Genomic DNA, 14,846 nt, shown 5'->3' with positions numbered 1-14,846 from the left:
CTCTTTCACGCTGTTGGAGTATGGTTGGTATGATAGCTAACATCATGTGAATATGCCTGTAAATCGTATCAGCTTTCTTGACATGACAGTTGAATGATAAATGTGACAGGATGTATCCACACACTGCGTTTCGTTCTCTGCCAGCTTTTGTTTCCTGAATCAACCCGGTACTGTTAACATGTCCGGTTTCCTCTTTAATGGTAACAATAGTAGGCTGTAACAACAAACTTTAGGATTCCTCGTAAAACTGTGTGCCAATGAGTACTGTCAAGGCCATGAGTAGATACGCTTGTGATGATGAACATGTTTGTTAAAAATTCATAACACTCAGATTATTATAAAGATTTCTGTTGCAGATGTGTAATCACCATATACTTCTATAATAATATGATATAATAATAATATAATCGTATAATAACAATGATAAATATTATATTGATATTTAAAGGTAAATCAAGATTGTAATATTCCAAATGCTTCTCTGCTGTAATGTGTTTCCATGTATCCTTGATCCTAATCTTGAAGGAAGTGGCATAGGAGGAAGGTAGGATGTATTTAATTTATCCTATTAGATATTCATGTGGAATTTTGTCATAATTAGAGTATGATTCTTAAATCGTAGCTACAAACTTGTTTTCTTAGGTCAGAGTGACCTTTGCAATGGCGATAGCTATAGCTGGAGGTGTTATATTATGTTAGGTCATCTGTCCATATGTGTTTCCCACAGGTAACACAGGAACTATTTGATTGGTCTCGCATGTTCACATCTCCGTCGGACTGTATATCCGTTCTGTTTTTGCGAACGTGTTAACTTGAGAGAATTTCCTCAAACTTGCCACTAATACTCACTTGACCACAAGGATAAACCAGGTAGATTTTTTTTTTTTTTGGGGGGGGGGGGGGGGGGGGGGGGGTGGTAAGATCAAGGTCACTTTGACCTCACATCTGTCCCATTCTTATAACGCAATATCTCAGGAATGCTTTGAGAGAATTTGTAACAATGTCTAATGGTTGAAGTGATGACATTTTGTATTTAAGGTCATCTTGACTGTGACATTACTATGTTCTGCAAAAACAGTCTTCTGGACATTATTCAACCCCATAACTCAGGAACAGAAGGAGAGATTGTGATCACATTCAACATTTGGTGAGATACCGAATTGGTGACACTAATCTTGTGTGTGGACCTTCAAACTTTGATGGTTGTATAGATCCTCCGCTGTCAAGTTAAAGATGTGTGTGAAGTATCCACCTGTTTATCTATAGCTTCTTTGCAGCCATTAGAAGCATTATCTATACTGTCAGTCAGCTTTCTTGGTCAAGTATGTGAACACATAAGGATTCCTTAACTGTCTTCACTACATATATTATGAGTCTGGACAGATATGGATGTAAACTGAAACTTGACGGGTTAATGGAGGCAGACAACCAGAGGCGGTAGCCAAATTCTAGTTTGATTTTCAAACTAAATGTTCACTGCTGTTTATAGTGACGAGAAAAGTCTTGAAACAAATGAAACTGAACTAATAAGCCAAAAAGAGTTATTTTTTTTGCCTTTTTGCTGTAAACAATAAGATGTCTATTATTTGTTATTTACAGCGTTGTGAAACGTATCATCATGATTATTTGTTCATTGAACATGTTTTGGCTGGTAAGAAATGACGATCATTTGCTCATCTCATGCAGGGTGACATAAAGCCCAATGAGATGATCATGGTGATGATGACAGCAGCGCCTCTCTCCGCCCTCAGCAGGAGCAGGGTGCGTCAAAGACGCTCCACCTCTCCCATTTGTCGCTGCATGCTTCCCATCCCCATCACAGGAGCGCGGACAGGTAAGCGCAGTGACATTTGGATTCTGTTGTGGGATTCTGTTGTGTGTTCTGCAGCGAGTCATTTCTCAGGATAATTAGATATATAAGAAAAATACGTTTGATGAAAAAGGTAAGCTGATCGTTGATGGAGCTGTTCAGCTCGAGCCTGTTCGGCTGTAGCGGGATGTGAGCGGTGGGCTTTCTTCCTGTGCGCAGCCACTCTTCATTGGATTATTATTAATAATATGTTGCGTTTTTTAACATGTAAAGTGATGTATTTGTGTCTGTAGAGAAATAGTGTGCCTCCGCAGCACTGCGCTGTAAATGTGCTGTCAGCTAGCTCCGTGAAGCTTTGACAGAGCCTACTGTATACACTCATGCTGTGCCGCTACAGCTTGATCAATATGCCCATCAGTGTGACCCTTAAACCCGAACCACAGTTTATATGCGTGCAGTTTGATAAGATGTGAAACATGCATGGGCTCAGGTTTTTTCGGAACACATGCAGATACTCTTACTTGGATCAAGGCCGATTTGTTCTTATTGATTTGTATGATGTTATGTATTGTTACAATACACTGTTTGTTATTACCACTGCGCTAAAATTAATATATCATTAATTGATCATAAAAATGATCAATAGTCACAACTCTTGTGTGGTGCACAATACACCCTAAACTTGCTCATTGTGATCACTGTCATGTTCGAACATGCAAGATGTTTGTCTTTTAATTTCAAATCTTGAGGGCCTCAGCTGCTGTTTGGCACAAATATGAATAAGGCATCAATGTTTTAGTAAGTCAGGACTGTGTGGGAACCCAGCAAACACTCAAACACTGTTTTCCTCCTCTCCTCTCCTCTAATCTCCTCTCCTCTCCCTCTTCCTGATCCGCTCCTCTCCTCTCCTCTCCTCTCCTCAGGATGGAGACCCTGTTAAATGAGTGGCTGTGGCAGGAGGAGTACTGGCTCCCTCCTGGGATCCGTTGGCAGGACATTGAAATGGAGGAAGACGAGGGCCACTTTCCTCTTCCCAGGGATCTCATCTGCACCTTGCCACTGGCCTTCGCATTTATAGCCTTCAGATATGTCTTTGAGAGGTGAGGCCTTAACAGCCAGAAAATAAAATCTCAGAAGCAAGATAATTATTTTTCTTTGTTGTCATTCCAGTAACTTGCTTTGACATTTGCTCGACTCAGTGGAGGAGTACGTTTTTACTCTTAGTGGTGGACCTGCAACTGTAATCTTGAATGATATTTAATACATCGATTGTGATAAATTGAAGGAAACAGTTCATTCTGATATTCTGTTTGCAGGTGAAGGTAATTTTCTGTCTGACTTGCTGTGGTCATGCTGGCAGCCTGTCTCGGTTGTTTGCGTCCTGCTAAGCTGCTTGTGTTGCTCCGGATAATGTCTACCTTCACCCTCTATCTCTACTAAGTGCCCTCTGTATATGGAGGGGGTAGATCTGACATGCATCAAGAGGCAGGTATCGTGAGTAGACAGTTTTAGCTGCTGACTGTGTGAAAGGCCTTTCTCTTCCCACAGGGATCGGCTGGGTCGAGCCTTATAAAAGTGTGGTGCATGTGTCTGAGAAAAATGAGGATAATAGCTGTGATGGCGATGATGAGGGTGGTCCCTTTGTTGCTGATTTAGGCTTATAGTAAACTACAGTTAACGGGCTGAAGTGAACTTTCTAATGTTGAATGGCTACTCATGCTGTGCTAATTCACTTTAACAATTACCATACAAAAATAACGGCTTCTGCAACCCCTCAGAGAGATTTAGTAACCACTGGGTGCTGTTGAGTTTAAGACTTTAATGATTTAATGTAAATTCCCAGACGTGCTTGTTATGAGAATTATGCTGATACAACCAAAGATTTCTTAGAAAAGGTCAAAACACTTCTGTGCTTACAACAGGGAATTTGATCTTATCTTCATGTAATATGGCAGGCATTCCTGAAAATATTAGTTTTTTTAAATGTTTTAGAAAAAGAAGCGTATTTTGTTCCTCTTTTGAAGCACTGAGCAGCATTAAACATTTGACATTAGAAACCAAATATTGTAATCAATTAGTGCAACTACATTTGAAGCTGATGCGGTATTAGTCATTTGTAAAGCAAATTTAAAAAATGTGATACTTCCATGTTCTCAAATGAATAATTTTCTGCCTTGCTCGGTTTTACATGACAGTAAATTAAAGGTTTTTGGCTTTTCGGACTGTTTGTTCGGCAAAACAAGACATGATGAAGTCACCTTGGACTCGAGGATGATGTGATGGATACTTGTTACTGTTTTCAGATGATTTACAAATGAATCAACAATAAATATAATCACTGTCAAGGGTTCACTGTCCATCTTGAGGATGTATGTGATAATTTGTTCACAGAATATTTTCTGTGCACACTTTACTTCTTTTCTGCATCATTGTACCATATACAAAATGATGAATCATCAACATTATGAATCTCATGCAGTCATAAAATTATATCTTAAGCAACAAGAAAATTTCAGAATCCACGAAAATTAGGAATAGTTACAGAAACCAACTACATCAAACTAAACTGTCAAGTCCAGAAACCAAGACCTGGCGGACTTGTAATCAGGTACGACAAACAAATTAAAAAATGAGGCAACACAAGGCACTGATGTATTAAAGAAAATGGTTGTGTTGTCTGTTTGAAGTCATATAATGTTTCCATAAAATGTGAGATAGTGTCTTTCTGCTGTGTTTTCATTGGTAGAATCAATTGTTTAATACTGAGACGTCACAGTTCAAGAGCACTGTATCATGTAGATTGTCAATGGGCAGGAAAATAAATGTGTTTTTGAAGTTTTCTTCAAGTTCAGAAATGCACAACAGTAAGTTGATGCTTGAAAACAAGGCAGCTGGTAAAAGCAGCCTCACAGTCAACCTGCCTGTACACTTAACTAGTTCTACTGGTAACAGGACAAGAACTGAGAATGACGGAGACAAGATGCAGAGACAGAAGTTTGTTTTTGCACACTCTTATCAGCTACTTTATTTTCTGTACTTATGCTGAAAAACTGCATGAACTTGCTCGGCGACAGCTGCGTCAGATCAGCACCATTATTTCACCTTCATCAGGTATTTATTAGCAGAGTAGTAACATGTATTATCAGTAGTCAGGGGTGACAGGATGATAACATATGCTGAATACCAGCATGTACCTGTGCGTGACGTCTTGGCGGGCATTTGTGTGTTCTCAGTTGTTGTGGTGGACAGCAGTTTCTGTGTTTAAGGAGAGGTCAGTCAGGTGAAAAAGGCGTGTCTTCATTTGATTATCTTAGACCGCAGCTGTTTCATACATTGAGGTATGGGTCTGTGTGTGTTTCTGTGTGCGTGTTAGAGGTTACTGTAACCAGACCCCATGTGTGTCTCTGTATTAAGCTGCGCTGACCTTCTCATTCTTTCTGATCTCTATGCCCACTTCCAGGATTATTATCTCCGAGATAGAGTTACACACATGTAATTATGCACGTGCACACACATACACACACACGCGCACACACACATGCATTTATCAAAACATCTCTTTAGTACTTATACAGTCACATTGTCCTTCTATTCTATCTCCTTCTGTGTGACACACACACACACACACATATCAAGTGTCTCTTGATGCCATATCAGCTAATGACAAAGACTGTCTGGCCAAATATCACAATACACCCATGGGAGCGGCTCTACAGGCTGTCAGGAGCTGCATAATGAGCGATCTTGTTGCCACACTGTACTGTACTGTACTGTGTACAGTGTTAGGATCACATTGGACAGCTGTTAATGACGTCTCACGTTAATCCTGCTTGAATTATCCAGTCATTAATCCAGTATGTTGCACAGCAAGGATTGAAGTTGCAGCAGAAAATAAATGTTTTCTTCCTCTTCTGTCGTTCTTTCTGTCCTCTCAGGCTCATCGCTGCTCCACTAAGCAAATACTTAGGTGTGAAGGATCGGATCCAGATTCGAGCACCTTCTGTCCCAAAGCTGGAGGCCTTCTACAAGCAAAACAGTCGGCAGCCATCACAAGTTTGTGTCTCTGTTCTTCCTGATTTACACTTGATATTCTCCTAAAACACAACACAAAAAACTGATAGTGCTGTATTTAGTAATGGTGCAAAACAATGTATTTACTGGTGCAGGTAGCAGGAACAGTGTAAAAGCATCGCTGTAAATGTAAAAGGATGTTTTTCATCTGCAGTTCCTGGACAGATATTACAGAGTCATCATAAACAAGCATATAAAAATACAAGATTGAGCCTTAGAGAATAAAAACCCATGAGTTGATTACATATATGGCACATGATGCAGCATGATAGCATGGGGAAAAGTGTAAAAGTTTTCATATGGGAATCCACATGGACTTCACACATTACCCCATAGAGCAATAAGAAAGAGATGTTAATATTAGTTGACTTGACTATCAGTAGTGTTAGTGTACTGATAATATTTCAGGTTACTCAGCATATCTGATTTTTCTAAGATTAAATTTATAACCAAAAACAACTAGTTTCATCACAATGTTTTATTTTCTGTAAACAAGTGAACGTAGTCTTTCTCTATCCTCGTTGTCACTGTGTCCCTGCCACAAACCTACACCTTGGTAACTACAGGAGGAGATAAAACTGTGTCTGACAAGAGGTCTCGATGTCAAATTATTGCATGTCTCCACAGATACGCTGCAGGGCAAATGCAAATTAGAACGGTAGTTCTCACTACGAGCCTCCCACTCATAATGCTCAGCACATTTGTAATAGTCAGCAACATTGAAGGGAAATGCATAAGCCACTAATGCAGCAACGTAGAGGTCTCCATACGTTTGCAAACATAACTAAGGAAAATTAGATGATAGATGTAAAAAGGCATGTTAATGTGTTTTGGGTGTGGTTGCAGCATGGGTGAAAAAGCATTATTGTTTGCCATTTGGATGAGTTGTCAGCTGCCTCGAAACAAGAAAGTCCCCAGAGAGATTCACCTACAACTCATGTGTCACACTAAGTGGTGTACGTTTTGCAAATGTGCAAAAAATATTCATGAAACCAGACTTTTATTAAATGTCTTTTGGTAGGTAAGTTCTCTGTCTATAAGAAAAAAGTGTTCCTTCCTTTAAAAAGTTCCCCCATGCTGTCTACTCACCTCAATAGTCATTGCCACCTTTTATCATCAGCTTTTGCTCCTGTGAATCCATTTATTAAAAATCTAAATTCACCACTCCATCAAAAGTAGCACAAGAACAATGTAATTGTTGTATAACAAGAGATAACTTGACAAATCAAATGAAAATGCACTAATTCATATGCACTACTTGGTTATGTGTCTGCGTATGTGCAAGCATGTGTTCATGTGCATGTGCTGTATGCTTTCATTCTGTGCCCAGACTAATTTTCAAACCTTTCATTTCCATGTGGCCTGGACAAGCAGCAGCTGATGACTTTGTTGTTGTATAGTGTAAATATCAGGCCTCAAACACGCAATGAACCAGACGAAGTATAGATTTAATGTATTTAAAGGTGCTTGTACTGCATTTGCAAAGTCACATTAAATACAACAGAAATAGGGGGCTACAGATAAAAAGATGCATGTGTTGTTGTTTGCTCTCACTCAGAACAGCACACCTTTAACCATGTAATTAAGTTTCACCCAGCACAAGGACCTTTTCAACGGTAACGTAACTCTGTGTAAAGTATCAGGGTGCAGAGAGAGGGGTCAGGGAGCTCCAGACTCACAGTAGTCTTGTTACACACTCATCGGCAGGGAACAAATGGTTAGATTAGGCACATTTATCATTTATCCATGTTGACAGGACAACTATGCACCTTGTACAATTTTGCTGTAATGAAGCAGTAACACGACTGTCACGCAGATTGACACATCACATTTGAAATATTGCAGACTTTGGGGAAGCAGTTTGCTGTATAGTCTATAAAAAAAAATACTTTTCCATTATGTATCTGTGTTTGTGTGTATTCAGAGTGAAGTAGTGAGCTTGGCGAAGCAGTGCGGCATTTCCCAGAGAAAGACCCAGACCTGGTTTAAACACAGACGGAACCAGGACCGACCCAGTAGCACCAAAAAGTTCTGCGAGGCCTCGTGAGTCTTGTCTCTAAAACAGATTTGATCTTTGGCAAAAATGCTCTCAGCTATCGGAAAGTCACTGATATATGCAAAGCAAACTGTGTGCTCCCCCTGGGTTGCTGATATCCTCTTACAAGAAGTAAGCCTCTGTTAACTTTTAAACTCTTTCTGCTGCTTATTTTGCCTCCAATGTGCAAAAAGCCTGGTACAGATTACACATCACAGAGTGCTCAATATAGTTTTATTGATTTTATGTCACCATCTATGTTGAAACCTAAATGTGAAGCATGTTTTTATTTTCATTCATACACTCCTGCTGAACAGATATCATATGTATCATTCAGCTTTTTGTCTCTTTCTTCTATTTCCTGCTAATTTGCTAATTTGATTTGGACCACAGCCTCTGACAAATGGTGTTTATTTTTATCTGTGCAGCTGGCGGTTTGTGTTCTACCTTGTAGCATTCATAGCAGGGCTCGCCTCTTTAATTAATGTAAGTGTGTTGAACACTTTTTTTTTCTTTTTAACAGATACTCATGTACTTGTAGTGAATTACACTTGCATACAATTTATACAATGTGTAATTATATCAATGGGATGATGTTTCATTTATTGTTAGATTTATTCATGTTTTGTGTGTTTTAAAGTAGTTATTTAGAGGTAGATGTTTCTTGAATGGCCCTCTGTTTGTTTGAGGTTCATGTTCAGATAGGACTCATTTAATGTGAAGACTCATGTGAACTGTTTCCTTGACGTTTTAGACTCCATGGTTCTGGGATCACCGAGAGTGTTGGAGGGGTTATCCCATACAGGTGAGCAGGAGATGGTGTGATTTGTATATATGTTGTGTAAATTAAAGTTTTCTGTTCGTTAATTTTCTAAAATAGTGTTACAATGATAAGTATATTAATTGATTGGTCAATCAACTGCCAATTAAAACCTAATTTTGATAATCAATTAATTGAACAGGTAATTTATCAAGAAAAAAAATTCAAATTCTTGGTGGTTTTACCTTCTCAAGTCTGACAACTGGTTGGTTTTCTCTGTTTGTGTTTATGTAAATTGAATATCCTTGAATTTTAACTGTACAAAAGAAGCCTTTTTAAAAGCTCACATTGTCCCTTTGAACGTGTAATAAGCATATTACTGACAAGAAATAACGGCGAGTATAATATTTGCATAAATGTGACTACTCGGTGAACATAGCTGAAAGCTTGTGGTTAGAAGTTACAAAACCGAAACAATAAAACAATGTGCAACACTAAAAGTGGCAAAAAATTAGGCTGCATAACACTTTGGATTTATAACGCAGATTGGTGAGCACACTCCATCCACCCACTAACCTTCATCTCCATTCCTTTACTTCCTGAATACTTTTAGCTTTCTAGACTTTTCTTCTTCTTTTTATTTTGTCTTTTTTTTTTTTACCCTGAGTTTGAAAGCTAACATCTCGGCTGCGTTGATAACAGTGAGGTGTGCCTGCAGGTCGGCATTCCTCCCAGGAAGCCAGCCTTTCTTCATGGGGTCATGGTCCTGAAAAGAAAACACTAGAAAAGAAAAAAAAGTAATGTTGCAGCTCCCTGTATCTGCAGTTTGACTGATTACAGCTCCTGCAGGCAACACTGCTGCTGACATTGTTTCCTTTTCTGAGGTCTTGTGGTCGCTGACAGGAAGAAACGATGTGTTTTTAGAGGTTAAATGCCTCGATCAACTTCCTACCATTGTGTCGCTGCAAACTTTGAATGTTGTGTCCTCTGCAAGTGTTTTTATTGCACATAGTACACCGTGGCTTCCATTAAATAAAACACTTCGTCTTTTTGAAAGTAGGTTGAGAGTTTTGTTCATATATGTTCTAAATGGGAGTTTTTATATGACCACTAAACTTTGGCACAACTTTACTACTACTGTATACTTTTTCACACACACACCGTGCAAACAGGTGAAGCTGTAAATGCTCAGCAGTGTGGAATACTGGGTACTTTTTGGACAAAGGGGTCTTTTCGGGGTCCCATTACCTCCACCCCCTACCCCTCCCTCCCCAGCTCTTTCTCAGCAAACAGTCGCAGGAGGGACCAAAGTCAACCTGCAATATCAGGTCAATCTACCCTTTTAGCTCTTGAACAGCAGAGAGTTGAACAACACAGACTTTATTTGCAAAACTTTCCGTTTATAGAGGTTTAGCTTTGCTGCCTGTAAATGCTTCCGCTTACATCAACAGTATGCTTTTCTGGGACTGCACAGACAAGCATGATGTTTGCTCCTGTTGTATCCACATACCACTGAATGCAAATGTTGACTTTTGTTACTCTCTTCATCTCATTCTTCAGCCCGTGGCCGAGGCTCATTACTGGTATTACACCTTGGAGATGGGCTTCTATTTGTCCCTGCTTCTGTGTGTTTCTGTGGATGTCAAGCGAAAAGTGAGTATGACTGAGACTTTCAGGGATAAACACCTCCCTCCCCTCCCATCCAAAATTAAAACAACGCATACAGTTACAACCTCAGCAGCCTCCTGTTAACATGGTTACTTACTTTTACTTTGTGCCTTAAACTTTTAGTCAGACGGCCAAAACCAAATGTTAAATGTCATCACACAGCCACTTGCTCTTTTTTTTTTTTTTTTTTTTTAACAGTGTAATCCAAATGTTCTTTTTCTCTTGCACGATTATACTTAATACGGATTACGCCCCGGATTATCTACTATTACATCATAATTTAATGTTCTCTGTGAGTGTTGTGGGGTTTAAAATATTCAGGAAGACATTACATACTCTAAAATGTACTCAATTTGAAATAGAAAATCTGATTTTTCCCAAACCTATAGAAAGGAGCTCAACGAACATCTAAATTTGCTCTAAATCAGTTACATTTTTCTTTACTAGGCTGTAATTTTACAAATAAATATTCACTATAATTCATCTAATTTCCATGCTTCTGTTTTAAAGGAAATGCTCGCCAGTGTGCCAACTTTTGTAGGCATTTTTCTTAAGTATGCAACGAAAACAAACTGAGGGGGTTTCGTGTTTTTTACGATGCTTCAATTCGCTGTTCATTGATATTTGAGCTCCATACATGACAATCTGTGTAAATATTCTTTTCCAATTCTTGAACAAAACTGATTTATAAGACCACAGATGGCGCTACTGTTCATGCTACCGTACATCTTCCTCAAACTGTGTGGTCTGTGTGTGTGTTCCAGGATTTCAAGGAGCAAGTAATTCATCATATCGCCACAATTTTCCTCATCGGTTTCTCCTATTGTGCCAACTATGTGAGGGTTGGCACGTTGGTGATGCTGGTTCACGACTCTTCTGACTTCCTTCTTGAGGTAAAAAAAAAATATCTTCCTCCTTCCTTCTTGAGGTAAAAAAAAATATCTTCCTCCTTCCTTTTATTCCATTGATGTGAGTGGCGGAACAATGATGGGGACATTTCACAGATCTGATCTTGTTTCTGATGTGGAGCAAAGCGAAAGGAAAAAAAAAAAATTAAGATACAATCAGTGTTGAATGAATTTTCCCTGCTCACATGCACTCTGAAATGCCAACATATTGCGCTAAGATCAGGGGAAACATGACTTGAATAAGGCCATTGTGTATTATTTGCCAAAGTGTCCTTATCCCTCCACGATAACACATCATGACTCAACACCGGAGCTGTACACAGAAAAACTTGTGAAAAATGAAATGAAAAATTATGGTCTATGGTAAACATAGAAATACCCTTTGTTGCTGTAAAAGTTTTAACTGCTGGTCCCTCAGCGAGACAATGGCTCCGTTGTTTTTAGTTTTATTAGGCTTGTTTTCCTCTGTGTCACGTTTCACTGATAACATCTGACAATCAAGATTGTCTGCATCATGTTAGACCGGAGGAAATGTGTCGAGTCAGTCATGTGACATCAGGCGTGACTGAGTGTAGTCTGGCCTCTGATAAATGTCATAAAGGGACAATGATGTGGGTGTTATTTCCAGCAATTTACTCGGATTAGGATTTCATCTTCCGGTTAGACAGCAAGACAAACATCAAATATGGTCTTTTTAAATGTTAAAGTTGAATGTCCCATTAAAGGTTTCATTTGACCATTTTGGCACTTGAGTGAATACCAATAACATTTTGAATGCTACCACAAATCAAAAGTCTCTTTCAGCATAAGCTATAGCCTTGTCTTTTAAAACCCTTTTTTTAAATATGACGTGAAGACAACCTATTCTATATGTCTTCACTCTTTGTTGCAAATAATAAAAACTAAAAATGGCTATTATCTTTCTTTTTTTTCCGAAAGTCTGCAAAGATGTTTCACTACGCAGTGTGGACGAGAACGTGTGATACGCTGTTCGTCATCTTTGCTGTGGTCTTCCTGGTCACAAGGCTGGTGGTGTTTCCTGGCAGGTAAGACCGTCTGCAGGAATATGGACCTTTATGTAAATGCTAGACTGATAAATATGTCATTTGACGTCATTGAGAAACCATGGCATTACATAGTTTGTCCACCAGAGAGCGCTGACAGAGTGATTTTTCGTTAGTAAATTGTCAGTATGTACTGTATGTAACAGTACATATCATATAAGGCTAAACTCTTAAGCTCTGATGTTGAGCCTGTAGAGTTTGGAGCATTGACGGCGTCAAAAACTGACTAACTGTTTTTGTTTTCCAGAGTGGTCCACTCAACCCTGGTGGTGTCTCTCGAATTCTTCCAGCCTTTCTTTGGTTATTATTTCTTCAATGCTTTACTATTGGTGCTACAAGCACTGCACATCTTCTGGGCCTATCTCATCCTACGCATGGTCTACAAGTTTATGTTCCTGGGCAAGGTGAGAGGAGTGTATTGTTAAATCAGCATAAACCAGGGTACAAACTCACTCATAATCTTTTGTTTCTGTCCACAGGTTGAGCGGGATGAACGCAGCGATGAGGAGAGTGAGGTGGATGATGACGAGAAAGGGGAAGAGAAGTTTGAGGAGGATGGGGATGAGTGCAGCTGGGAGCAAAAGAAGGGCGCTATCAACTCCAAACTGGCATCGCTGGCTAATAACTGTGTCCTGAACAACCTGACCAACCAGAGGAACATAAACAGCAGACTGCCCAAAGCCAGATAGTGGAGCGACTCCCCTCCACGTCTAATGGGCCTCACTGGAAAAAAAAAAAAAAAAAGGTCTTTCCTCTTCCTCTTCCTCTTCCTGAGGATTAACTCATTTCCACCATGTGATACATACATACGGCTTGCGTGCATCCGACACGGTCCACTGATGATTTCAGATCAGGGTAGGTCTGCATCCTGCTTATCTTCAAAAAATAGGGCATAGAAGCACCAATGATTGTAGATCTTCACAACCAGGAAGAAACGTCTTCATTACTGTCGCTCATACCACAAAAAAATAAATATGGCAAAACAAAGGGATTGAAAAATCTTTTTCATATTTAATCATAGTTTGTGCAGCAATGTTTTATTTGTGCTTTTTCTTTTCATTGTATTATAATAACTTGTTTGTAAATAACTGAGGACAGAAACTGTGCTTAATTCATGTTCATTCTTTCTTTTTTTTGGTCAACAAGAAAAACAAAATGTTTTAATATTAAATCAAACTGTCATGTAGTATGATACAAACTATTTTAGAAAAACTAACCTAAAACCACAGTTTAACAGTGCTTCACCCCCCCACAGCTTTACATCCACATACATGTGGCTGATTGTACATAGACTCTTCAGAACACTGATTGTAGTAAATCTGTTGATAAACCACTTTATATTCTATTTTTATGAATGATTACTGAACAGGTAATTTTTATGTTGTAATCTGTGACAGACTACAAAATGCTTCTGCTGAAGCTCCTTACCAATTCTAAAGTTATATTTTTGTCTGACAGTATTTGATTTAGTCAGTTATGTTTGAGCTCACATCTTAGATATGGCGCCCCCTGGTGAACAAAGAAAACATATCCTCATATAGACCCCATGTCTGACAGGATGATGCCTTTTATAAAAAAAAACAAACAACAACAACATAGTACTTCTGCTAGAAATACGAACTTGAACCATATTTGTGTGTGTTTTTGTTTCCTTTTTCTACATTGGAACATCATTGCAACAGGCAGCATGATTTTTCGACGAGGTTTTTCATTACGGTTTGCTCCACTGGACTTTTATTTTGTGCCTTGGCTGCTGTTTTTACACTATTTTTATGACAAGCACTCGATATTAAGTCTGTGTGCTAGTAGGATTACTTTTGTTGGGCAAACAGGTGGAAAAGGCCTTACTGTGACGGGTGTAAATGTTTCTTCTTGATCATTCGGCGAGGCTGCCGGTGCCTGGGTAAACCATGAAAGATATGCACACAGATGGGCATTAGTGAGATATGTTAGACGGTGGAGTCTACAAAGGTCGAATGCTTTATGTCTCAGACAAAGAAGAGTTTTTGTGACAGCAAGAGTGCAGAGATTCAGTGATTTTTATAAAAAGCTGATGGCATATTTTGATATGACCAGACTGGGCTCTAATACTTTGAGGTAATAGGATTTTGGATGTATTTATGCAGCATACTGGAGAACTGTGGAATACATGGGTCAATGTCTATACTGCTGCTTGATTGCAGATGTGTTGCTTGTGATACAATACAACTCAGATACCTGGAAACAGGTTGTGTCTACACAGGGACTTAAAAACACAGAGACCCATCAGATAAAGCGGGACTTAAAGTGAAGTTAAAGGGCACTAAAAGGGCTGATCCACAGAATGACACACTTAGAGACCCACCAGATTGTCGTTTTTAAAAGATATAAAAGCAAGAGAAATTTTATGTTTTCATCAAATTTACACTTGACTGTTCTCTTATGAGTGCAAATAGATGCTTTGTTGATTGTGTGTCCAGTTCAAAACTTTTAATAAATTACTCCTGAATGAATTATCACCAATGGATGGAATATGTTTTAATTTGAATCC

At 39.0% G+C, this 14,846-nt stretch overlaps 1 protein-coding gene across 2 annotated transcripts; it reads left to right on the top strand.

The window, feature by feature from the left end:
* The first annotated feature begins 1,771 nt into the window (after window positions 1–1,771).
* cers4a (ceramide synthase 4a) lies at window positions 1,772–14,808 on the top strand. 2 transcript variants are annotated; one of them, XM_069150539.1, is made up of 11 exons: window positions 1,772–1,834; window positions 2,734–2,910; window positions 5,746–5,863; window positions 7,806–7,924; window positions 8,345–8,402; window positions 8,671–8,721; window positions 10,237–10,329; window positions 11,109–11,237; window positions 12,192–12,298; window positions 12,564–12,720; window positions 12,796–14,808. In XM_069150539.1, the coding sequence occupies exons 2-11, from the start codon at window positions 2,735–2,737 to the stop codon at window positions 13,003–13,005; spliced, it is 1,218 nt and encodes a 405-aa protein (XP_069006640.1). In that variant the 5' UTR covers window positions 1,772–1,834; window position 2,734; the 3' UTR covers window positions 13,006–14,808. The 2 variants fall into 2 exon arrangements, with proteins under 2 accessions (XP_069006640.1, XP_069006641.1); XM_069150540.1 differs by lacking the exon at window positions 1,772–1,834 and adding an exon at window positions 1,923–1,943.
* Window positions 14,809–14,846: the final 38 nt, after the last annotated feature.

Source organism: Embiotoca jacksoni, unplaced genomic scaffold (genome assembly GCF_022577435.1).
Source record: "Embiotoca jacksoni isolate LCO1_2020_lvr unplaced genomic scaffold, fEmbJac1.0.p SCAF_16, whole genome shotgun sequence".
NCBI classification, from domain to species: Eukaryota; Metazoa; Chordata; class Actinopteri; family Embiotocidae; genus Embiotoca; species Embiotoca jacksoni.
The sequence above is the reverse complement of the archived record's forward strand: the minus strand, read 5'-3'. Positions and strand labels throughout refer to the sequence as shown.